Source organism: Mesoplodon densirostris, chromosome 13 (genome assembly GCF_025265405.1).
Source record: "Mesoplodon densirostris isolate mMesDen1 chromosome 13, mMesDen1 primary haplotype, whole genome shotgun sequence".
NCBI lineage: Eukaryota > Metazoa > Chordata > Mammalia > Artiodactyla > Ziphiidae > Mesoplodon > Mesoplodon densirostris.
In genome coordinates this window covers 8,515,822-8,543,019 of record NC_082673.1, presented here as the reverse complement: position 1 = coordinate 8,543,019, position 27,198 = coordinate 8,515,822, and the positions used below count along the sequence as shown (strand labels likewise).

General features: G+C 44.0%; 2 protein-coding genes across 2 annotated transcripts in view; one reads left to right on the top strand and one right to left on the bottom strand.

Annotated features, from left to right (window-relative positions):
* Positions 1-6,682, top strand: part of ASPH (aspartate beta-hydroxylase) — a 229,628-nt gene extending 222,946 nt beyond the window's left edge. Inside the window, exon 26 of the mRNA XM_060116094.1 lies at positions 5,901-6,682. Coding sequence (XP_059972077.1) covers positions 5,901-5,988 — 88 coding nt within the window. The 3' untranslated portion in view covers positions 5,989-6,682. The remainder of the gene's footprint in view (positions 1-5,900) is intronic.
* The window catches only part of CLVS1 (clavesin 1), a 141,734-nt gene that overhangs the window by 4,269 nt on the left and 110,267 nt on the right, over positions 1-27,198 (bottom strand). Inside the window, exon 4 of the mRNA XM_060116097.1 lies at positions 23,366-23,601. Coding sequence (XP_059972080.1) covers positions 23,366-23,601 — 236 coding nt within the window. The remainder of the gene's footprint in view (positions 1-23,365; positions 23,602-27,198) is intronic.

The following is a 27,198-nucleotide window of genomic DNA, read 5'->3' as shown; positions in this document are numbered from 1 at the left end:
TCCAACACTGAAAGCCAGCTTAACCCCAAGGGCAAATAGGGGAGTTATTTGAGCCATCTCAGCCATCATTATCTCAGTGCTGTAGCAGACTGCCCTAACAAAGGCTTCATTCTTGCCTTGATAGCCACATTTTGTTTTCCTGCTATTATATCTCCTCTCTCTCTCTCTCTCTCTCTCTCTCTCTCTCTCTCTCTCCCTCCCTCCCTCCCTCCCTCCCTCCGCCCCCATTCCCTCTACCTTTCTTCTTTCTGCCTTCCCCTTTTCCTCTCCAAAATTTGGAACTGTCTGCACTGCATGTCATCAAACATCTATAGCCATGGTTTAATTTTTACTGATTGCAAAGGCAATTAAATTCCAAAAAGAACAAGATAAAGACGGAAATTTTTCACCATGAGCTAGTCCATTCTGCACAGACTTGCGGTTGAACTAAGAGTTCTGTTCTCAGTCAGAGGCTTCTTTGCAGAACTTCATTGAGCTACCTTATCTCAACAGCTATCACCACATATTCTTCTTACTCATGAACTGCCATTGCCTGGCTTGGGCTTTGTGGACCCCAAATAAGGGCACAGGAACTCCACCCTTCAACCCCAGACATTCACCCAGAGTCACTGAAGGCCAGGGCTTTAGGGAACCTCAGAGACAATTCAGTCAAACTCTCATTCAACTCAGGTCCTCCCCATTTCTCTTCCAGGGACCAACCTCGTCACTTCATCAGGAAGTCTTCCATGCTTCCGGTTTTATTTCTTAAAGTTAGTGATGGGCTTGGTTTTGTGGAATACTGCAGAACAGTCTAATATCTTAGCGAACCTGTATAAGAACTTCTAAACAGAAAGAGTGGGGGTTTTTTTAAAGATATGTTTAAAGATGCCTCTAAGTAATTCTGTTTAACCTCTATTTCTCCCTGTAAGTTCAATTATCAAGGCAGTTCACTCAGGAGCTCCTGCCTGGGCTTGAATGATGGCTCCACTGCTGGCTTTGTGATCTTGGGCAAATTCGACCCCCTCATGTGTAAAATGGAAATAGGATAGTGCCCACAACACGGGACATGGGGGTAATGAGAATTCGATGAATTACAGCAAGTAAGGTGTCGAGCCCAGTGTCAGTGGGTGTTATGTGCTCCTACACTTTTAGCTCTTGTTACTCTTCCGCATTTGCCGATAAGAAAGTTAAGGCCTGGAATATTTAGTTCATTTACACATTGAGTCACAAAGCATGAATTCAACTCCAAGTTCCCATAGCCTCATGATTAAACTTACGAGAGAAAATTGTGTGTCCTGCTTGATGTGTCAGGTAACCTGACACTAAATGCAGACTAAGATTTGAGAACAGATCCAGACTAATATTTTAAAATTTCAAAATAAGTGATGCAACTATTCCACATGAAAGCGAACCCTATTATTTTACTTTATATCCTATAATTTTCAGAAGTAACACAGAAGTTCCCATCTGATTAACAATTATTTATGTAGTTTTCAGCACATCTCTTTGTAGTTGTTTCCCGCTATGTAGAGCAATATGGGGTTTCCTTCTACTGTAAGGCCTTTGATAATGTCCTTGATAAGGAGTCTTAAGTTATAGTTGTAAGACGTGTATTCTTCTGTCCAGCTACCAAACTCTTCAGTATTAGAATCATACTTTCAGGCAACATGAAACAATTAATAGTTACTGAACTAGTAAATAAATCACGAATCATAAATCAACAAAGCACTTTAACAAAGGTAAACCTAAGTATTTTTCATGTCAGCAAAGCTTTTCCCTATCAAAGTAAAGAAATAAAAAATAAACCTCCCTCTACTTTGACAATATAGTTAGCCACAACTTACTGAAATATAAATAAACCAATCCAAGAAAAATAAATATTCTATTGCCTTTTTTTTTTTCTTTGCGGTACGCGGGCCTCTCACTGCTGTGGCCTCTCCCATTGTGGAGCACAGGCTCCAGACACGCAGGCTCAGCGGCCATGGCCCACGGGCCCAGCCGCTCTGCGGCATGTGGGATCCTCCTGGACCGTGGCACGAACCCGTGTCCCCTGCATCGGCAGGCGGACTCTCATCCACTGCGCCACCAGGGAAGCCCTCTATTGCTTTTTAAGTGAACTATTTTTAGAGTGAGCCAAACATTCAATTCAGGTCTTGCCTATGTGCACTGTAACTCAAATTTAAATGTATAACATATTTCTATTTCACCATGATGGGTACTGATCTTATAGCAAGGAGGAAAGAGCCAAGAGAAAACATGTGCACCTTCAGAAAGAAGGAAACCGGGCTCACATGTACATAGGACTAGAGCAGCTCTGTCCAACACAGAGCCCCAACCACACGTGGCCATTGAGGACTTGAAACTGGGCCGGTCTGAGTTGAGATGGACTATAAAGATAATGTATACATGGGATCTCAAAGACGGTATGGAAAAAAAAAGAATGTAAAATATCTCACTAGGGCTTCCCTGGTGGCGCAGTGGTTGAGAGTCCGCCTGCCGATGCAGGGGACGTGGGTTTGTGCCCCGGTCCGGGAAGATCCCACATGCCGCGGAGCGGCTGGGCCCGTGAGCCATGCCACTGAGCCTGCACGTCCGGAGCCTGTGCTCCGCAACGGGAGAGGCCACAGCAGTGAGAGGCCCGCGTACCGCAAAAAAATAATAAATAAAATAAATAAATAAATAAATAAAATATCTCACTAATACTTTTTTTTTTTTTTTTTGCGGTATGCGGGCCTCTCACTGTTGTGGCCTCCCCCGCTGCGGAGCACAGGCTCCGGACGCGCAGGCTCAGCGGCCATGGCTCACGGGCCCAGCCGCTCCGCGGCATATGGGATCCTCCCAGACCGGGGCACGAACCCGTATCCCCTGCATCGGCAGGCGGACTCTCAACCACTTGCGCCACCAGGGAGGCCCATCACTAATACTTTTAAAATTATATTGAAATTATAATTTTGTATACATTGGGTTAAAACATGTTAAAATTAATTTCACTTGTTTCTCTTTACTTTTGTAACGTGGCTACAAGACAACTTAAAATTCCATGTATGGCTCACATTATATTTCCATTGGACAGCAATGTTATTTAAGACCTAGTTCCCTCCATCACACTTGTAGCTGAGCCAGAGTAATATAAATCCTCATTTAGACATTCATAGTCATCCCAAAGGACCACAGCAACTACATTATGATCTGTCATTGCCAGTATTCACTGTGCCCAGTTATTTTCCGTGTGTTAATAACTCATTTAATCCTCACACTGACACACACAAAGCCCCAGGTGACATGAGAGCTGCTTTCTGAGTATCACTGTCATTGCTTGAATTCTAAATAGAAAGAAACTTCATCACTCTAGATTCCATTAATTTGTCATCCTTTAGATGAGGGTGAACACATACCATTATTTTACCTCTAAATGAATAAACAACATGAAAAGACTTTAGGAAGAAATTTAACCTACTTGAAGTGAAAGAAATAAGTTATTTCTGAACACGTAGCAAAATTAGTATTAACTTTGTGTGACCACTACAGATGTTTTTTGCTGTTCATTGTAAGGGTCCTTGGGGAGCTGAGCTGATGGAATGGAGCTAGGCTGGGAGTTCAGTGCCTCTTCTCATCACGCCTGTCACTAACTTGCTGTCACTAACTAGGGCTCTATGGAACACCTCTTGGCTTCTATGATCCCACATTTTTCAACTGTAAAATGATCTCAGACTAAGTGCTGTTTTAACCCCAAGATTTCACGAAGTCTACGAGACTGGGTTAAATCACCCATTAGTTCTTGAAAAGAATTAGATGTCATTTTTCAAAGTTCTACAATTCAGACTTTAAGCTAATTTGCTCAGATAGTCTAAGTTCCTCTCTATCTCAGCATTTGTCTTTACCTCCTTCTAGAAAAGCATAACAATACTAAAAGTGACAAAATTTAGCCAGACCTGGAAAGCCTTTCCTGAAGTTTGTGCATGCCCAATACATTTAGATTTCACGAGTCAAAAAGATTTACCTTTTAAAAATATTTTTATTTCCGTAAGCTTCTAAATATTGAATTCAGAGCTGCCAGGTGCTACTTAATAACTATTTTCCTGTGTCATTGTAAAGCGTTTTAGTTTATTTAAAGACACTTCTTGCTACATGTCTGCAGGTCACAGTTTCCTGCTGCAGAGTAGCTCCCATCTGATCTGGAGCCACCAAGGGTTTTCCAGTGTGCAGAAAAATTCCAGTTGGCACTCAGCAAATCTTGCTTGTCACATCTGAAATCAGTTTCAGAATGCTTTGGAAAGGAAGATTTCAACACACACTTTAATTGGATATTTTTAGAATTAGCACCTACAGGAGAGTTTCCCATCCCCAGGGCTGGTTATATAATTATTGTCCTCATCTCATCATGGCCATCAACAATAACAGCCACACCATTTATTGAGTACTTATTTCATGCCAGGTTCTGCACTAATTATTTAGCCTGCATTATCTTTATTTAAACCTCACAATAATTTTCTGAGGTATTGGTTGATTTACAATGTTGTGTTAGTTTCAGGTGTACAGCACAGTGATTCAGTATATATATATATTCTTTTTCAGATTCTTTTCCCTTATAGGTTACTACAACATATGGGGCTTAGCTTCCTGTGCTATACAGTAGGTCCTTGTTGGTTATCTATTTTATATATAGTAGTGTGTATATGTTAACCCCAGCCTCCTAATTTATCCCAACCCCCGGTCCTTTCCCCTTTGGTAACCATAAGTTCGTTTTCTATGTCTGTGAGCCTGTTTCTGTTTTGTAAATAAATCCATTTGTACCATATTTTACATTCCACATATAAGTGATACCATATTATATTTGTCTGTCTCTGTCTGACTTACTTCACTTAGTATGATAATCTCTAGGTCCATTCATGTTGCTGCAAATTACGTTATTTCATTCTTTTTTATGGCTGAGTAGTATTCCATTGTGTATATATACTAAATCTTCTTTATCCATTCATCTGTTGATGGACATTTAGGTTGCTTCAGGTCTTAGCTATTGTAAATAGTGCTTCTTTGAACATTGGGGTGCATGTATCTTTTCAAATTAGAGTTTTCTCCAGATATATGCACAGAAGTGGGACTGCTGGATCATATGGTAACTCTGTTTTTAGTTTTTTAAGGAACCTCCATACTATTTATGGTATAGCTATAGTGGCTCCACCAATTTACATTCCCACCAACAGTGTAGGCAGGTTCCCTTTTCTCCACTGAGGTGAGTATTGTTAATTCTGTTTTGCAGATCAGGAAACTAAGCCTTGGAAAAGTTAATTAATTTGTTCAAGTTTCCACAGTTAGTTGTGGAACTAGAATCTGAACCCAAATATGACTCTATAACCCACATTCTTAAACACTATGCTATACTGTTCAAGAAATACCTACAGGGGGTTTCCCTGGTGGCGCAGTGGTTGAGAATCTGCCTGCCGATGCAGGGGACACGGGTTCGTGCCCCGGTCCGGGAGGATCCCACATGCCACAGAGCGGCTGGGCCCGTGAGCCATGGCCACTGGGCCTGCGCGTCCAGAGCTTGTGCTCCGCAACGGGAGAGGCCACAACAGTGAGAGGCCCGCATAACGCAACAAAAAAAGAAAAGAAAAGAAAAGAAATACCTACAACTTGGTAAGAAACCAAAGGATATTAACATATATCCAGAACTGTTAATATTTCAAGTTCTCAGAGAAGCATTTCTTCTATTGGCATTGATGAAGCCAGTGGTTAACAAAATCATCTATTATGTATTAAAACTTTATTTTAGGCACAGTGATGAAATCAGAAAATAGCAGAACTTCATTCAGGAAAAAAAAAGTGTTCTAGTAATTACATGTTGTACAATCATATCTTCATCTATCATGACCAGCAAAGAATTTAATAACACTTCAAGATCCTTTCTTTTAAATGTACAGCATTCACCCAAATACCTGGGAACAGCTCTACAGAACTGGAATCAGCCAACATGGAGAGTCGAGTAGGATGGAGAAAGGGAGCAGATAAGATTATCTGAGAACAGAGCTCAGCTGCCAGAAGACAAATCAAGGCCAGGAACTTGGAGATGAGGAGGAAGGAATGAAAGGAAAGACCAAGAAAGGCCCTGGTGGAAACTGGCAGCTGCAATTGGTTGTTCCACTTAATTTATTTGCAAACCAGTTTATTGCTCTTTATGAAACAATGCATTCCTGTCATATTAACTCACAGTTTTTCACCGGTACCAGGCGGACAGGATATTCCCACATTCTCTAGAGGGCTATGAGAGATAAAAGATACAATAAAGCTCTTGGAGCTCGTTCAAGGAGAAATTATTTCAGTGGACAGACATCATTTTACCAACACTTCTCTGAATATGATCTCTGGGTATGAACAGCTGATAGCCTTTCTGATAACAGAAGCAGCCCTTGCCTGCCCTCTTGAAGAAAACCAAAGGAAAGAATGCAAATTTAGAAAACAGATATAGAGAAGAGGATTATTTAATTATAAAAATATTCTTAATTTTACCGAGCAATTTCTCAAAGCATTCCTTTAAGCAGAGTCGCCCTAGTGCACCTGAGGATGAGAGTGTTCAAGGTCATAATTAGCGTGTGTTGTGTTCAAACCCTTCAGAGGAGCCCCAGGCAGCAGAGTGAGGGCTGCAGCTGTCTTAGGGCCAGTCTGTAGCTGAACCAGATGACTGTCCTTGCCGTGAGCTCACATTCTGTGTGTGTGCAGGTTTCCAAAATTTTGAGAAACAGAATGCACTGCTATAGATACTCCGATGTGGATTCAGGTGTCCTGAGCGGTCAGAGGATGGTTCAAATAATGCATTTTCAGCATGCAGATATTTCTGGAGAGTTTTTTAATACGACCCATCATATCTTAAAATAGCAACACAGCAAACAGCTACAGGTGCTGGCACCCCCTGCTTTGAATGCACTCATCTTTCATTAGAATTAGACGGGCACAAAGAGCCGCCAGGCACTTTCAGAGCGTCCCTAATTTTTCCAAATTATTCTTCTCCCTGTGAAATGGATGGTGCACAGCCTCAGTGGAGTTCCTTTGCTAGAACTAGAATATGGTGTTCTGAAGCAGGTAGAGAAATGCCAGAAGCTGCCAGCAGCTGAGACCATGAGGATGACTCATTCCTCCTGAGTTTGAAAAGGCTGGCTGGGTTCTCGATAAAAACTACCTTCTGTAAGTCTGGTTTTGAGTCAGAGGACTTAAATGGATCTAAATGACAGGACGTTAATGGATCTTCTTTGATAGTACTACATTAGCCTGAATATCGATTTTCTTCCTGAGTAGCTGTAGCTTCCCCACTCAGAATGGGGTTTGAGGACAGCATAGTACATGAAAGTGTGACAGAGTAAGTTGCTTTTCAACTGTGTCTTAAAGACAGGGTACAATCCGGGCTGGCGGGAACGGGAACAGACATCCAAGACAGCTGCAGTGCTTTGCACAAAGGCAAATGCCCCGAAAAGGCGCTCTGGAAGCCCCTGTGGAAGGAAGGAAAGAGAAGGAAGAAAGGAGGGAGGGAGGAAGGAATACGCAAAAGTGTGAGAACAGATGTGATAAAGGAGACAAAGCATTGGGCTTGGAATGAAGAGAACTGAATTTACAATATTTTGCCACCTACCAGCCCTGTGATCTGGGCTAAATCATTTAACCTCTGTGGGCTTCAGCTACTTGATCTATAGCATGGGGATAATAATCTGTCTATTTTTATTAATTTTAATCTATTAAAATTCTCTATTTTTAAACATCTATTTTTAAAAAATTCTCAAAACCTGAAAGGCTCAATTTTTCAACAACCCTTAGAGTAAGTCCAGGAACATCTGTGTCCAGTCTGGCATGTGGGGAAATATTCCAGTCTAGGGCCTTGCCACTTAAAGTGTGGTCCCCAGACTAGCAGCACCCGTACCACCTGGGAGCTGATGAGAAATGCAGATCCTCAGGCCCACCCCAGACCCACTGAATCAGAATCTGCATTTTAACAAGATCCCGGTGCTTTGGCTGCACATTACAATCTTCAAAGCATTGCTCTGGAGCCGTCACTACCTGGCTAAATAATTGTGGGGCAGTAAGACACCGTCCCATCCCAGGTTCGCCTAAACGGAAATCTGCTTTCATGCACCTCAAGAAGAACTGTAAGGATTTGTCAGGTGTGGCTCATTCAAACCAAATTCCGGCTTCTGTTCACTCATGGATGCAATATCTTAAAGAGTCAGAAGAGCTCGTGAAATGCCAAATTTATTACTAGGGAACAGCTCTCGGTTTAGGAAAATCTGCCTTCAAATCTGGAAAATATTTTAAGGGGCAGGAAAACATTTTGGAAATCCGAAGTTGAGCAATCCTGCTTTCCCACTTCACATTTTGTCCGTGTTCATGTCACGCAATAAATGTTTTCAAAAGATTTGAGCATGTCGGTGCTTTGTGACCACCTAGAGGGGTGGGATAGGGAGGGTGGGAGGGAGACGCAAGAGGGAGGGGATATGGGGATATATGTATACGTATAGCTGATTCACTTTGTTTTACAGCAGAAACTAACACACCATTGTAAAGCAGTTACACTCCAATAAAGATGTTAAAACAAAAAGTTTTGAGCATGTACTATATGCTAAATAAGGAAGGGAAAATATCTCTGCCTTCAAGGTATTCACATGAAAGAGATACAGAGTAATACAAAAACGCCTGTCCGTGTGGCAGCTCTGTATACTCTCATTCCAGAGAGTTGCCCAGACTCAGCGTCAGCAGCTCACACACAGGTTGGAAACACCCTTGGAAAGTCAGGATTGTGCTTTCTCAAAGCTGGGCATCAGGGTAAGTGCGGGACCACAGGACTGATCCAGTCAGAGAAGCCTTGTTCACGTGACTAGTGGGACTGACACAACGAACGTGGAAGATGGAAGCCAACGAGGAACTTCTGGAAAGAGAGAAGTGCTGGGAAGCCAATGAATCAGGGCACTGTGACAGAGAGGGCCTGGGGAAAGGGCGTCTTGTTCCTTTAGTGAGGATGCTCCTCCACCAAGACGCACGACTACTGTGATTCAATTTGGATCACTGTTTTATACTTTGGTTCCAACTAAACTTTTCAAAATAGCACAAAAGTCAGCTTTTATAGTAATGCATCCAGATCTGTGTTCAGTGGGTAGAACCAACAAGATTGGGGAGAAGGTTATGTGTTCAGTTTTGGACACGGTTAGTGTGAGGGCTTGTGTGGCATCCAGTGAGAGTAGTCACGTAGGCAGCTGCTTCTATGGTTCTAAAGCTCAGAGGAGACTTCTAGAATGAACATAAGTGAGGGGCTCCAAGGCATAAAGGCATGCAAGCCACGGGAATGGAGGAGAGCTCCAGAGTGAACATCAGAGTGGTAGGAGGTGAACCACAAGTGGTTCCCTTGAAGCCAAGTGGGTAGAGTGAGAGTTTCAGGAAGGATTCTCTACTGACCTTCCCCCCGCTCAGCTCCTCCTCCAAGTTCCCTATCTTGGGAAACAGAAATGTTCTCCAGCAACTTACCCAAGCCAGAGACCTCCAGTCATTCCTGAAATCTCTTCCCTCTGTTCCCCATAATGACTTTATCATCAGGTCACGTTGATTCTACCCACTACATATCGTTGAGTCCACCTTCTCTCTGCTTCCACTCACACAGCCCCGGTCCAACTACCGCCATCTCTTGCCTGTACTATTGCGGGAGCCCCAGACAGTCTCCGTGCATGTACCATCCCTCACTCCAAGTCATACTTCTCACAGAAGGCTGGGTGCGCCTTTTCATAAACTCATATATTCATGTCACTCCCCTGCTTCAAGCCTTTCCGTGACACTCCTTTGCCCTTAGGATAAAGGTCAACATCCTTCTCAAGACCTGTGTGGTCTTGCATGCCCCCACACACCTCTTCTCGTCTTACTTTCTGCTCTTCAACCTCTCTGGGCTTTTCTGTTCTTGTTTTCGTTTTAATTCTGTATTTCATTGAACCTAAGATGTCATCAGTTGTAAGACAGGTCCTGATTTCAGAGATTTTTAATTTAAAAAAATACATCTTATAATTGGTAAAACACGGTCGTCCCAGGAACCCCCCTGCTCCTTCCAAATGCAGGGTGTTTGCTCCCAATTCCACGCTTCTCCTTCCACCTGGGAAACTTTTTCTCAACGCTCAAGTCTCAGTTTATGCGTGACTTCCTCAGGGAAGCCCTTTCTGACCAGCACCCTTCCCAGGCCAGATTAGGACCCTCAAGATGCACCTCATGGTACATTGTCATTGTCAAAGCACTTGTCCTGGTGAGAATAAACCAGCTGTTTGTACAGTGACGTGTTTAAAGCCTGTCTCCCTTCATAGGCTGTGGACTCAGCGAGCAGGGGTGGGGTCTGCCCTTCCAACCACTTTATCCTCAGCAGCTAACACTTCACTTCACCCTCACAGCACAATAATAAGGCAGATCTAATAGTTTTTCCCTTTGGAGAGAGGAAACCAAGGTCACAGAGAGATAGCTACTCAGGTCACATGGCTCCTGATTTGAACCCACAGAATCTGATGTAGATCCTAGTCTCTTAATGACTCTATCTTGTACTACGTCTTGGTGTCTAATAGGTCCTCAATACATATTTGCTGCATGAATAAATGAACAAAATGTTCAAAAAGATAAGTATCATAAAGGTTAGTTGTTAATGAAAATTCAGAAACTAGGAGAAATCATCAGACTAAGGAGTTAGTTATAGATACCCTTAGAGACAATTTCAAAGTCTGATCAAACATTGATTACAAATAAGACGATGATCCTGTCCTACTCCATTCTGCGTGGTTGACTGTTAAGCTCATCACTCTACAAAGTCCCCTGTTCTTAACAGCATTTACTGCCATACAATTCTTTCCTTCCTTCTTTCCTATTTCCCTTCTCCTTTTCTCTCCCCGTCTCTCTCCTTGCCCTCTTTTCTTGCTTCTTCAGAAAATGTGCATTGAGCATCTATTATATACTAGGGTATTTGTGAGGCACGGGGTACATACTGGTGAATAAAACAGCACAGCCTCTGCCCTGAGAGGGTTTATAATCTATAGAAGAGAGATTGAATACATAAGCCAACAGATGTGTGATTATGGGATTGTGATCCCTATTAAGAAGGAAACAGGGACTTCCCTGGTGGTCCAGTGGCTAAGGTTCTGCGCTCCCAATGCAGGGGGCCTGGGTTCAATCAATGCAGGGAACTAGATCCTACATGCTCCAACAAAGAGCCTGCATGCCGCAACTAAAGATCCCACATGCCGCAACTAAGACCTGGCGCAGCCAAATAAATATTTAAAAAAATTTTTTTTAATGAAAACAGTGCTCAGTGACAGAGAAGAGCAGGGTGGGAAGGGAGGGGTCTTTGGGACGGGGAGGGTGAAGAACTCCCTCCAGGGCTGTGGGTGGAGAAGCCAGCCCTGATGAAAGAGTGGGCCACGAGCCAGGGGAGAACATCTCGGAGCAGGGAGGCCCTGGAGCAGGAAGAAGCCTGGCCATGGAGGCGGCGGACAGAAGCCAGTGTGGCAGGGGCCTGTGATAAACGGCAGCAGCCTTTATCCAATGCAGGGAACCAGTGGGAAGTCTGCAGAGGATGTTGGGCAAAGGGGTGGCATCATTGTGATTTTTAAAGATTACACTTAAGATTCCATGGATAATACGTTAGATTAGAGGGACAGAGAGGAAGGAATAACACTAACAAAGACCAATAAGGATATAACTGCTCTCCAAGCCCAAGAGGGCAAGCTTACACCAGGACGGGTTGGTGAGTGGAAAATCAGGACTCATATGAAGACTAGACCTTCTTGGCAGACAGAGAGGAAGAGAGGCAGGGAGTCTGTATTGCTAATTCCCCCCGCCTTGACTTTGCCTTCTGTGTCCAGCACCCACTGTGCATGACCGCTCTGGGTGCAGGGCTCCAAGGGTACAAAATTCCTGCCCTCTGCACACATTAAGGCCAAGAAGAGGGAAATGGCCAATGTAAGTCTGACTTCTAACCAGGAATTCAAGGTGTCTCCCTTCAAGCCACCACACCTAATCATTGCCTGCTTCTCTCTCAGGGAGTTGGGAATTTCCATAGTTAGTGAGAAACTTCCCCTGGGAACAAAGTTAAAACTCTAAAAAACTGGAAACCCTTACGAACCATACTGGAGAAGGAAAGCTACTACTTATCATCCTGTTCCTCTGTAGGACGTCCTGGGTACTGTCACCGCCTGCTGCCCTCTGACTCTGACAGCAACCCCTGAGGTTATATCCACTTTAGAGTTGAGGAAGCCAACACTCCATGTGGTTAAGCCAAGACTTGACGTGTGCCTAACCACATAACTAGAAAAATCAGTGGAAGGAAGTGACCAGAACCCACATCGAGTCCCATAAGGGGAGACTGGGGGGAAAAAAGAGGCAAGTGAGAAGAAGAGAACTGTAAACACTGCCTCAAAGTCTCAAAGCTGAAGCAAGCGGCTGGGATTAGGATGCGGTGACACGTGCCTGGAGCCCCTGAGGCCCGTCTTGAAGAGCAGTGGAGCAAAGGGAAGCCGGGCCAGCGGGGCTGATCACCATCATCACAGGGACACAGGCAGCTGTATCCCAAATGGGGCCCTGAAGGAGTTTCCTCTGAGATGCTGAAAGCTCAACAATGCTCATTTATGGCCTTGACATGAAAACTCGAACACTGCGGTTTGGATAATTTAAGCCCAAATAAGATCTACAGCAGGTTTGCCTAAACCTGAAAAGGAGCTGAAATTCTCTATGCAAGCAGCGCATTGTTTTTATGATTGACACTTCAAAGAGATTTTTATCACGTATCATGTCAAATATTTGTTTTCATCCATACGATCACTAAAACTTACATAAGAGACCCACTGCTAGCTAGATGTTGGGTACAGACAGCATCAGCGTTACTGGAATCAGGCAAAATATTTGTCTACCAACAGCAATATGTTCACAAGAAATAAGCTTTCTTTGCTTTTCTTGCCTAGACTACATCTCCCTTTCCAAGTAATCGCATCTGACTATGAGTCTTCAGCAAACAGGAGTCTTTTTCGGAACAGACACTGTGAGTAGCGAAACACTTTGCACTTGAAACTACACCCAGTCACACCCACGTCTGTTCATTTTCCTCTAATTCAACCCTACTTCCTGGCTTTGCCAGGAGCTTAGAACTCTTTATCTCATAATCTGTCATGTCATTCATTAAAAAAGAGGAGAACATGGCATCCCCCCACCATATTTTATCTGGCCTCATTCACGTTCTTATGGACTGAATTCATCATAGATTTTCTTCCATTCTAATGTTGCATGGCTCTATAGGATTCATTTGCAAGGAGATGCACCACCACCCCCATTTCTGCCCCAGCAAAGAAAGTTGTATAAAAGCAGGACATCCATCTCAGCCGGATGCACAAGTAATGATGAGACTAGGCAGCTATTTTTCTTGGTTCTTTAAGATATGTTAACAATTTCCTGTCAGCATCCACGCTACACTTCAGTATCCAATAACCGACATAAAACACCAGGCATGTGTGGTGTACCCATGAGGTCTTTGCTTCTAGAAGTGATGATATCTCAGGCACTAGCTGCCTGAAGAGGAGTGACACCCCAAAAGTATGAAGTTCAATCCTGTTTGAGCTATAAACCAGTCACAAGACAACTTACAGGGCAGCAGGGACTGTGGGGCATTCATTAAGAAATGACGCATTATGTGATTTTACTGAATGTAACCTCCATATGGAACATCTGTTCCCGGGCCACACAGTAAAATGGGCCCTTTTTTGCCCCGACTGCTTAGAAGACAAGGGTCCTCCTGTTTCCACACTGCCACCCCTCATTCTTTTCGTATGGGTTGTATTTCACGATGATGTATTACTTCTGCCGGAAATGAGTGGTTATCCAGCAAACGCGTACATTCACCCTATAAAACGAGGAGTACATGCCGAAAGATCACCAAGGTCATGGCCAGTTCTATTGACAGCTGAAAACAGTCAAAACGACTTTCTTTTTTAACCACCCAGGCAGGACCCAAAAGGGAACAACACGGCCAAAACTTTCCTTCTGGCTCAGAAATCTGAACCCGATCCGAGCGTTCCCTCCCCCTCTCCCCACTGCCTCCAGAATAGCGTGTGGCTCACAAGGTCTTTTGACAGCGTCCTGCTTCTTCCATGTGGGATCTAGGAGAGGCCTTTAGGGAGCGTAGGGACGAAGGCGTTTTGTCAAACGGATCAAAAGCAGTCCTTCCGGGCTTCCCTGGGGGCGCAGTGGTTGAGAGTCCGCCTGCAGATACAGGGGACACGGGTTTGTGCCCCGGTCCGGGAAGATCCCACATGCTGTGGAGCGGCTGGGCCCGTGAGCCATGGCCGCTGGGCCTGCGTGTCCGGAGCCTGTGCTCCGCAACGGGGGAGGCCACAACAGTGAGAGGCCCGCATACCACAAAAAAAAAAAAAAAAGAAAAAAGCAGTCCTTCCACTGTGTAGCTGGACAAGACCCCAAAGCACTGGTCCCTCTGATGGCCCAGTATACAGGGTGGGTGATGTGGATCATTTCTCTGGAAGCTGGGGCCACTCCTTACTGGCATGAGTGAAGGTGCCGCTCGGGTCTCTAAGGCCTCTTCCTCTACAGACAAGTTTCTGGATTCCTAATAAGTTCTAAAGTTTTCATAAATAAATAAAAACAGGAGTTACTGCATATACTCAGCCAAACTTTATCTATGATCAGGCTGCATCAAAAACCCCCAAATTACTGGAACTGACAAAAACTGCCAGTTTTGACTAATGAATGGTGTTATCTCTAGCTAAAAAAATAATCCTGGGAACAAACATCTTTACACGTAAATACACACCGAAAGCAGCAGAATCATTGCCGTGTCATGCCAACTTAGAACGTCGGTATGGAATTTATAACTAAAATGTTACGTGTGCGCTCTTCTACATGGGTGCTGCAATAGTGCCACTTTTTGCCTTGAGGTGCTTTGCTCACACTGGTCTTTTGATTCCACGAGGTACAGGGGCCTGTGATCTCGGCACAGAGGAGCTCTCCCTAAATACCTATCGAATGGATGAGGCCAGGCTTCTACTCTGTGTATCTTCAAAGTCACTTTGGCTCTGCTTTTCCTCAAGGTGACTGCGTGTGATTTGGTGGCTGGTGCGCCTGCATCACGGGCTGGGTTTAGCTATCAGGCCCCATTCAGCTCACTCACTGTACAAGGAAAAAGAAAATGTGCCTTTCTGCCTGTGGTAATTTCTGGGCTTTTGAGAAGGAACCACGGCTCCACCATCATCAGGCTAGGAGTTCCTCTTCCAGGGCTGAGACACGAATGTTTATTTGGAAAATTAATGATCTGAATGAGACTGGAATCCCAGATAGTACATTAAAAACATCATCATCCCTTTCCTTGAATAGCAGGGATGCCAGATTGAGCCCAGATCAAAATGCAGATGTATCTGAGCGCACTGCGAGGGGACCTCCAGGAGACAAAGGATGAAAATTGTGAGTCAAAGTTCAGCCTGGTTCCATGAACTTAAATCAGCTCCCTGACTTTCTCTTTCGAATATCCGGGCAGCGTTTTCCATCCTCGTAGCCTCTGGGAGATGAGTGTACTATAAGATGTTAAGGGCTGCTCTACTCAGAAAGCACCCTCTGGGGCTTCCCTGGTGGCGCAGTGGTTGAGAGTCCACCTGCCGATGCAGGGGATACGGGTTCGTGCCCCGGTCCGGGAGGATTCCACATGCTGCAGAGCGGCTGGGCCTGTGAGCCATGGCCGCTGAGCCTGCACGTCTGGAGCCTGTGCTCCGCAATGGGAGAGGCCACAACGGTGAGGGGCCCACGTATTGAAAAAAAAAAAAAAAAAAAAAGCACTCTGATGAAATAGCTCTGGTGATGCAGCTTTTTTCCCTGCAGGACTTCTCAGGACGTTGACTATGATAATCAGACGAAGAAAAATATTTTTTAAATCTTAGTACCAGTGGAAAAAAAGCATAACTGTGTACCATGTACTTATATACTTATATATGTTTTAACTAAAAAATATTAAGTATGTATGGAGCGCCTGCCATGTGCAAGATACCATGCTTTTGGCAGAAGCTAGCAGTGCGTCCAAACCAAAAATCTTCAGACTGAAAGTTAGGACGCTGAGCTTGATTCCCAGCTATTCCACTGAAGCAGTAACGGGCAAGGAGATGGGGTGGATATCTTTACATTATGGTTGAGAGTCCACAAAATGTAATGGAAATTTACCATCTATAAGACTAAAATTTAAGTTAAACATCGAATAACTTCGTTTTTGTTAAAATTAAAGATCTTAGGAGAGTTTTGTAAATAACACTGATTCCATCATGGCAACATGAGTTTGTGATTACTTAATAAATGCAAAGTTCTCATTACCCAACATCTATGTGTGTGTGTGTGTGTGTGTGTGTGTGTACACACACACACACAGCCATGTGGGGGACACCTGATGATCTCCAGATGACATCTAAGGACCTCCTCCAGCTCTAAAATCTCCTAAGTCCCTGATAATAAGGAGAATGATAAAATGTATTTTATATGCAATTTTAGTATTTTATATACAATTTTTGTGGCGGGTGTTTATCCTGCCAACAGAAGCTGTCTGCAGTGGTTTAGACAAGAGGAACCTGCTGGAGATCAGCACAGAATGGCCTAAACTAGACTGTTTCTCTCCCTGGCTGCCCTGGCACAGACCACCTGTCCTTCCGGTATGGAGGGAACGCACCGTTCTGATCTGGTCTGCACCCCTTCCTCGTTCTATAACAACCTGGTTTAGTCCGGGATTTTACCCTGCCCTCCACCAGAGTGACCACATGCCCAGGCCTGGAAACTCAGATGCACACGCACCCTGCCTCAGTGATGGGCTCAGAGACGGCCCAAAGCCTGGCTTTTCAGAGGCCTCCCTTTAACGTTCACCCAGAAGTGCGGGGAAAGACACTATTTCTTTGAGATCATCAGCTCCATTGGCAGTAGCTGCCATCAGGGTCAACTAAGATTGGGAGCAACCAATGGAGTCATGAAACAATGCCTCTGAGAGCAACGTGTGATCTCTCCCGGGCTGCAGAGGGGCTGCTGATAACCTTGCCTTCTCAGTGCCGGGCCTGAGCAGCACTGCACCAAACCGGCCGCTTCTGCACAAGCACGGCTCCACCTCTAGGGAAAGGCTTCAGTTCCTTACTTGGAATCAAGATCTTAGGATAAAATTTACATAGGAGGGCCTCCCTGGTGGCGCAGTGGTTAAGAGTCCGCCTGCCGATGCAGGGGATATGGGTTCGTGCCCCGGTCTGGGAGGATCCCATATGCCGCGGAGCGGCTGGGCCCGTGAGCCATGGCCGCTGGGCCTGCGCATCCGGAGCCTGTGCTCCGCAATGGGAGAGGCCACAACAGTGAGAGGCCCGCATACCGCAAAAAGAAAAAAAAAAAAATTTACATAGGATTTACCACCAGTAATTAAAAAAAAATTTATGTATATGTGTGTATGCATACATTTCAACATATACATATATCCATTTGTACATAAACACCAAATGTATACATATGTGTACAAGTATATGTGTAGATGTATACACGTATAATACCTACAAATATATTTTAAAAAGTAAAACCTTTCCAAAAATGCTCCTCATCCACCAGTAGTTACTTCAAGATTGTGTATGGGTGTGCCTTTTTTTTTTTTTTTTTTTTTTTGCGGTACGCGGGCCTCTCACTGCCGTGGCCTCTCCCGTTGCGGAGCACAGGCTCTGGACGTGCAGGCTCAGCGGCCATGGCTCACGGGCCCAGCCGCTTCGCGGCACGTGGGATCCTCCCAGACCGGGGCACGAACCCGTATCCCCTGCATCGGCAGGCGGACTCTCAACCACTGCGCCACCAGGGAAACCCATGGGTGTGCCTTTTTAATGATATCCATAGCCATTTAAATCACTTTATCAGAGATATAGGCTAGAACCAGAAAGTAATTAATAAACCAATCCTAATAACTGAAAGATGTCACAAAATCTGTGACACTGATTTAAAGACCATGCACTTCCTTCATGGGACAGAAATTCCAGGCCTGCCCTCCCAAAACTGAAACAGGGCTGCTGGTTCCCAGTCCAAGCCATTCCCTCCTCCTTCCAGGCAGCAAAAGCTCCTTCAGTTTGGGGGTTGTCCTCCCCCTGTGAATCGGGGTGGACCCCTGCCCCAGAAATCTCCACTTGTGCTGGACGCAGGGGTAAGGACCTGGGTTCTGGTGGCAACCACTGAGCCACTAGAATAAACATTCCTGTAGCCACCTTACTTTGTAACTTCTCATTATGTGAAATGATACATTTTCCTTATTTAGAGCAATGCAGTTGGAGTTTTGTCATATTCGCAGCCAAATAATTATATAGAGCCTAATACAAAGCCTACTTACTGTTATTTGTTGGACAGTATTATAAAGTTTGGCTACCTACTTTCCAGATCTTAAACATATTCCAGTAGTAAATTAGGAGGAAGCGGGGTACTTCAAACCTACACAGTCCCAAGAGCACAAAGTGGCAGCCAGTGGCCTGAGAGCAAGGACACAGACTATAACAAATAAAATAAAAAACAGAAACAAGAAGTTAAAAATACAAAACTCAGGGTCATCTAGTATTAGATCAGAAAATGTCACACACTCAGCCCACAAAGGCATTATCATATCAAAGAACCGACCAATATAGAAATAAGTAGTATAGAGAAATTGTCAACTAAACTAATAATTTTTTAACGTTTCTGTGCTCAGGGGTTGAACCAAAATTACCTGGGGGGGAAAAGAAGCGCTGTTAGAGCCACTCATTCACTGAGAACATCACACATCTTGGATTTTACTCTGCACCTGCGCCAGAACCCATTGTTCCGAGCCGCCTGGAACTGAGGCAATTTGTGCTCCTGGACCAAATTATGAAAAGTGATTAGGTCCCAAGGACAGTCACAAAAGCCCATTTGATTCCAAATGGGTCTGAAGACTGCTGGAAACTATGGCAGGATTAGGACTATGGGCATCGTCTACCTACTGGAATTGACAGCGCTGTTGCAGAGCTCAGACCCAGGTCATCAGGCTCAGAATAAGGAGGCACGTCCTGAAGCCACACAGCAGGGCACACGCTGCCCTGTAAGCTGCCTGCCCGTCTCTGGATGGTGCAACTTGGGGCTGCCTAACAGGCTGTGCTGGAGAACAGGCCACCATATGGGGTGGGGGGCTGGAAGAGATGACCTTCAAAGTCTCCTCCAATTCTGTTTCCAATTTTCTTATCCCCTCTGGGTCCTTACAGGCCCAAAGATGCTCTGAATGGTGACTGTGCTGTCCCTGTAATCTTCTCATTCCTCACAGAGCTCTGTCTGTGAGGCATCTGACGGCAGGCACAGCCCGGGAGCAGGAGTGGTCCCTCCTTGCTGGCGTCACTGCTGGCACCAGGCTGTCACTGCCCACCCTGCTGCGGCCTGAAATCCCCAAGCAAAGACTCAAGGATGCCAAGGACAGCAGGACTGGTGGGGTAATGAGATGCATATGCAATTGCTAGCTACTCTGGCATAGTCCTGGATGTTGACTCTGATATTTTACCTTCTCCAAAACCTGGGTCCGCTTTGCCTTCCTTCATGAAGACTCCTCTGAGCCTTCTGGTTGAAATTAGTGAATGCGTCCTCAGAGCACTGCAGCAGGTCTAACACCTCCTTCATAGTAGCTCTCCCATTCTGCACCTAAGTATAGTTATTTGTGCGGACGTCTTATCTCCCCTATAAGATCCTGAGAGACAAGATCCAGGAGAGTCTTGGTGAAGCAGGAGAATGAGTGCTTTCCATCTGGAGCTGACAATTTGTTTGAAGCAATTGGGCAAGTGCACCAAGGATGGGTCTGTGAGGTGGCGGCTTTCACTCAACGTTGAAATGCAGCGAGCGTGTAGAGCGTGTCTGCTGCGTGTCTGCTGCGTGTCTGCTGAGTGTCGGACGTGGAGTCGGATTCTTGGGGAGGGAGTGAGGTGAACAAGAGTTAGTTAGACAAAGGCTTTACCCTCCAGAATTCACTGGCTGATAAGGGAGGGTGTCACCTCCTCTGATCCTCAACATTAATTCAGAGGTGGAACTTGGAGTCAGGACGTGTCTAGTCACCCAAAAAAGGTGTAACTCTGTAACTGATCGTCTGGGGAAAGAGTGGCAACTTCCTATTTCCTGCCACTTGACTTTGGAAGTTCAGACGTAGGAAGGCATGATGGCCGTATCCGAAAGAGATAGGGTGGGGACAGGCCACATGAGATGTCACTATTCCTGTCCATGGAGGGGTTGGAGAGAGAAGGCTGGCTACTGGAGTTGAGGACAGAAAGTACAAGGAAAAGCAGGCAGCGTGCCATATATTATAGAGGACACGAACCCAGAGCACAGAGCCAGCGCGCCTGGGTCTGAGTCCCAGCTTGGCTCTTTACTAGCTGTGTGAGCTCGGGCAGTTGCTTAACCTCTCTGTGTCTCAGTGTCCTCATTTGTAAAACGAGAATAATGACAATACCTTTCTCATACAGTTGTGCTGAGGATTTAAAGAGTTTAATGAGCTAAAGGGCTCAGGACAGTGTCAAGAGTGTGAGTTGTCGTTAACCGTTGTTACTGTGCCATCATCTGGACTCAGCGTAGGTCAGGACATGGGCCGCTAAGTCAGTCGCTTCCCTGTTGAGGCACAAAGCCAACCTCTCAGCCACCATGACCACCACTTCCCAGAGAATGTTGACTAGTAAGCTGGGGAGTAACTGAATTTCCAGGTCCCTCCCGTCCCAGCAGAGAGGTTTTCCAGACATTTGAGTGTAATAATCCTGACTGAGCAGGAAATGCAGAGCTTCTCCTCCTCCTGGACACTGTGTCGGTTCAGGACATCAACATGAGCCCAGCCACCCAAAGGAGGCTTCGACAGTGACACTCCTCCTTCCCCAAACGTCTCCAGAATTCAGCTGTTCTTCCACTACTTCAGTGTCCGTTCTGGCTCTCATCTTCCCACCTGAGCCCCCATATCAGCTGCTGATGGCTTTTAGTCTCCTTTTCTCTGATAATTCCACGATTCTTACAAACCCCAGACTGTGTCTGGTGGGAAAATACAGATGAAAACAAAAATACGTATGGTTGTCCCACCATCAGGATTATGGCTAAAACTGACCTAGAGGAGTGGGATGGGGAGGGTAGGAGGGAGGCCCACAAGGGACGGGATATAGGTATACATAGAGCTGATTCAGTTGGTTGTGCAGCGGAAACTAACACCACATTGTAAAGCAATTATAATCTAATAAGGATAAAAACAACCAAACTCATAGAAAAGGAGATCAGATTTATGGTTACCAGGGGCAGGGGGGAGGGGGAGGGAAAACTGGATGAAGGTGGTCAAAAGGTACAAACTTCCAGTTATAAGAAAAATAAGTACTAGGGATGTAACGTATGTACAACATGATTAATATAATTAATTATAATTATTATATATAATTAATTGATTAATTAATTAATATAATTAATTGTGTTATACATGAAAGTTAATAGAGTAAATCTTAAGAGTTCTCATTCCAAGGAACAAAAGTTTTTTCTATTTCTTTAATTTTGTATCTATATGAAGTGATGGATGTTGACTAAACTGATTGTGATAATCATTTCATCACGTGTGTAAGTCAAATCATTACGTTGTATACCTTGAATTTATACAGGGCTGTATGTCGATTACATCTCAAGAGAAAAAAATGAAGTCTGATAATATCAAGCACTTTTCACGGGTCTGGGAGAGAGATTCTTACATACTGCTGGTGGGAGGAGGGTCATTTTGGAGGGTATCTGGGCAGTGTGGACTGAAATTTAAGGTGCACAGTCCTCTGACCCAGCAGCCTCAGGGCTCCAAGTCTACCCAGAGGAACTTTCTCCTGAGAATGAAGGAGGCACATCAAAAAGGTTTAAAAGGTTCATTGAGCCCCATTTAGAACAGAGAAAAAACCTAACTGCCCATCAACGGGGAAATGGCTACACTGTGATATATCCATATTCTGGAACACTACACAGCACTGAAAATGTAAGATACACCTAGATCTACTGACGTGGAAAGGTGTTACATAATGACATGTTATGAGATGAGCTATGTCCCCTCCTCAAATTCATGGTGAAGTCCTAACCCCTAGTACCTCAGACTGTGAGTATATTTGAGATAGCGTCTTTAAAGAGGTTAAGATAAAATGAGGTGGGCCCTAAGCCAATACGGCTGGTGTCCTCATCAGAAGAGGAGATTAGGATACAGACACTCACGAAGAGACCATGTGAAGACACAGAGAGGAGACGGCCATCTACAAGCCCAGGAGAGAGGCCTCGGAAGGCACCAGCCCTGCAGACACCTTGATCTTGGACTTGTAGCCTCCAGAAATATGAGAAAATACATTTCTATTATTTAAGGTACCTAATCTGTCCTAGTCTATGGGACTTTGTTACAGCAGCCCTATCAAACTAGGCTACACAATACCCGCTATTAGATATTTTCTCTGGATGTGTCTAGATGTGGGTAATATATGGAAAAGAGAATGGAAGGGCCCACCCGGTCTCATCCCTCCTTTGGGGAGGGGTTGGTATTGGGGAATAGTGGTTGAAGGAGTAGAATAAAGTTTTACTTTTTATACATTTCGTACATTATTTGTACATCAGTTTTTAAAAAACCGTCCTTCATGGCTCTCCATTGAACACAGGATGCAACATACTTCCCCACCTGCATCCGACCATCTTTGGAACATTATTCCCACTCTCACCCCTGACCCTCACACGCCTGTTTGCCACACCACGCCAGAATATCCCATCCCTCCACTGCCTCCAGGCCTCTGTCTATCTTGTCTTTTCCTCCTTTTGAAGACTGGGATGCTGATTTTCATCCTTCAGAGCCCAGCTCAAACATCACTCACATTAGAAATTGGTTGCTAGAAGTCTTACTTGGCAGATTTTCCCAGGGCCTTCTCGGTTTTTTTGTTTTTTGTTTTTAATGTCTTTATTCATTTTTGTACTCCCAGCGCCTAATCAGTGACTGTGCCCAAGTAAATGCTCAATAAATGGTTCCAAATGCATCAATGATAGAAACGTTTTCTAGCAGGTTGCTTTTTCATTAAATGTATCTCAAAGGTCCCACATTTCATTCTGTGTGAGTTAACAGGTTCCGTAGAGACTAGGACTGTAATCACGACATGAATGAGGTCCCAGCCTTTTACTGCTTCATTCATCCAATGGGGACAACTGTATTTCTGGGCCAGCCAACCCCCATTTACTTTCAGTTCTGGTGAAATCAGCTGAGAATGTACTGCAGTTTATTTTATGCAAGTTCTGTGCCCATAAAGATCTTCAGTTACTTAACCCACAATAGACCCAAATCCAAAACGCCTCTTGACCTCTAACTGGGAGGCTCTGCTAACCCGGGCCTTACCTCTTCATCGGCTTGGGTGAGCACTCTCTCTCCAGATTGGAGGATGTGTGTTTCACGTGCATTGCATTATAGGAAGTGTGAGTGTAGTCATTTTCGTCGCTGTAGTCAGGACCGAGTAACGTCCGGGCCCAAGTTCCCATGTCATAAGGAGGAAGGGTTCCTCCAAATTCAGATGGCAAAAATTCAGGGTGTATTAGCTGGTGGAGGCTGTTTAAGTTGTTTCCATGCAGGAAAATCTGGAAAGAAAAAATAATTAGCAAGAAAAACATCCAAAACGTATGACCAAGCATTGAATCTAATACACAGTCTAGCAATGACAAAGTGGATGCACTGCTGGTGATCATGGGGTTTAAAGAGGCATTCAATTTTGTGTCTGTAGCTTCGTCTGCATAAAATGTTAATTTATTGCTCAGAAAAGGGCCTGAATTAATAGTCCTTAAAAATGAAGTTCATGAACAAATTGGGTATTACTTGGCCATGGCCCAAATTTACACATACAGTCATCTCTTAATTATCCCTGCTGATGAAAAGAGTAAGGACGTAGACCATCCAAAACCATCCAGTCATGCGTCACACACAGCTTCACATTGCGATGTTCTCCCCCGGAGTACCCTCCGGACCCTCCTCAACCCTCCCCATCCTTCCCAGGCCTACACCAAGTGGCAACTTCTTTCTCAGTCTGTACCAGCAGCACCTGCCCACTCTGGTTTTCCCCTCTTCCCCAAATTAACTCTTCATTGTGTGATTACTTCTAGTTTTTTCTGATTTGTTCATTTATGTCTTGCTTCCCCATAGCAAGAAAAGTATGCTCAGGAAAAGGGACAGTGTCTTCTTTCTCTTTTAATACTCTCCTAGCTCCCAGGGTGGTGTGGGCACAAGGAAAAAGCTCAGTGAGTTCTTAGTCAGTGGAACTGAAAACTGGGACCTGAGAATTTACTGTGAGATATTTTTGCAACGATTTTCTATTTTTGTCTGGATTTGCCAATACCCTCCACAAACAAGTTTGCATCTTCTAAGCATATGATAGATGGTGATGGAAATTAGTCAAGCAGGGGAAAAAACACCCCCAAATAACGTTTTCAAACAAATCTATAAAGTGGCTAAGCCACAAGTTGATAATTACCATTGCCTGCGAATTAGGAATTGACTCCTGAAAGTTTATCTAAAGTGCATCTGTATAATGACATCGGTTCCCACACTTCTTCATGTTACAGGCTTAATGCGCATAAATTGTACTCAAGTATAGGGCCATCAATTACACACACACACACACACACCCATATTTAACCATGATGAAGTGTAAATGTGATTTTTAAAATACTTACATGTAGTATAATAATATACCATATAAGTATTATATTATGCTATATACTACATACTACAGGCATCCCTTGTTTATTGTGCTTTATTGCACTTCACGGATATTATGCATTTTATAAATTGAAGGTTTGTGGCAACCCTACGTCAAGCACGTGGCATCAAGTCTCTTGGTGCCATTTTTCTAACAGTGTTTGCTCTCCTCGTGTCTCTAGGTCACATTTTGATAATTCTCTCAATTTTTCATTATTATTATATTATTATTATTATATATTATTATATTTGTCATGGTGATCTGTGATCAGTGATCTTCACTGTAACTATTACACTTTTTTTGTTTTGTATTTTTAATTAAGGTATGAACTTTTTTAAATAAAAATTTTACTTTTAAATTTTAATAATTATTAACATAATATATTTACATTGTTTTGGACAATTGTGCATTAATAACATTTTTAATGATTACCCAACTTAAAAGAAAAATTTTTGATACTTAAAGCATTAGGGTCATGGGTAATCAAAGAGTAATTTATATTTATTTACATATTTTTCTTGCAAGGAAATGTAACAGGGTCACCGATAAAATGCTTTCCAGTATAAAAAAATGTTATATGAGGCTATGAGTCGGTGGGGGAAGTATAATGGAAATACAAGTTCAAGGAGAACAAAAAGAACATGTAAAGTTTCTGACTGTTAATGAGGAATTTGTTTAATAATTTTTTTAACATCTTTATTGGAGTATAATTGCTTTACAATGGTGTGTTAGTTTCTGCTTTATAACAAAGTGAATCAGCTATACATGTAAATATATCCCCATATCTCCTCCCTCTTGCATCTCCCTCCCACCCTCCCTATCCCACCCCTCTAGGTGGTCACAAAGCACCGAGATGATCTCCCTGTGGTATGCGGCTGCTTCCCACTAGCTATCTATTTTACATTTGGTAGTGTATATATGTCCATGCCACTCTCTCACTTCGTCCCAGCTTACCCTTCCCCCTCCCCGTGTCCTCAAGTCCATTCTCTATTTCTGCGTCTTTATTCCTGTCCTGCCCCTAGGTTCTTCAGAACCTTTTTTTTTTTTTTTTAGATTCCATATATATGTGTTAGCATACGGTATTTGTCTTTCTCTTTCTGACTTACTTCACTCTGAATGACAGACTCTAGGTCCATCCACCTCATTACAAATAGCTCAATTTCGTTTCTTTTTATGGCTGAGTAATATTCCATTGTATATATGTGCCACGTCTTTTTTATCCCTTCATCTGTCGATGGACACTTAGGTTGCTTCCCTGTCCTGGCTATCGTAAATAGAGCTGCAGTGAACATTGTGGTACATGATTCTTTTTGAATTATGGTTTTCTCAGGGTATATGCCCAGTAGTGGGATTGCTGGGTCATATGGTAGTTCTATTTTTAGTTTTTTAAGGAACCTCCATACTGTTCTCCATAGTGGCTATATCAATTTACATTCCCACCAACAGTGCAAGAGGTAAGGTATGAACATTTTTTTAGGCATAATGCTACTGCACATTTAATAGACTACTTTATCACAATACTCGCCTTTTTGCGGTGGTCTGGAACTGAACCCGCGATATCTCCAAGGTGTGCCTGTTTATTATAATGTACTATATAAGTATATAATAAATACTTGCTACTTTGTTGTGTTGTACTGATTTTAACTTGTGATGTAATGACATCATTTAACGAGGAAGGGGACAAGAAGCTAAGTGTTAAAATTCTTCACAAGAATACTGTAGCACTTCAGAAGACAGTGTACATTTTCTGACACTGGATTGTTGGCTATGACTGAATTTTAACAAGAATTTTTTTGAAGAAATTCACATATTCTGGCTTTTGCAAAATGTCTCACTGGAGGAATTGTAGTATTTGAAGCATGGAAAAGCTGGAGCAAAATACTGGCCCTGGTACCCACCCACGCAACACTTCCAGGTCTTAGAGGAAAAGGAGCGCTGTTGAAACTGGCCCTCTCTCCGGGGGTCCTGTGGGGTGGAGGAATTCAGCAGGTAGGAGGTGGAATCCCCACCTGTCAGATTCTGTTCTTCACCCAGAGCTCCAGAAACCCCCTTCAATGGCACAGCACAAATGTCGATTGCTTTGTGGGAGGAATTCCCACTGGATCCTTCTTAAGTAGAAAATGAAGCCAGTGAGAAGCATGAAGCCACATTGAGAACAGTCTAGGGCACTTCTCTGCCCTTATCACTGTCGTGAACCCCAGACAGATTGCAGAATGTTCCAGAATGTCTCTGCCTCTTGGGCCTGGTGAATTCTAGTTCCCAGTTCGACACTCATTTGGGGACAGCGGAATTACCCCGTATCCCATACCCTACTGCAGTGTTTCCTAAGGATCTGGAAGCATCTGAGGTCTAGGAGTTAGGAAACCTGCAGAGTGTGTATGGGAGGGTGTCCCTCACATCGTCACTCCCCCCTGAATACTCAGAGCTCTTCCCCACTACGGGGTCCCAGGGGCATAGAGGCCTATGTAAGGCGCTGTAAGAC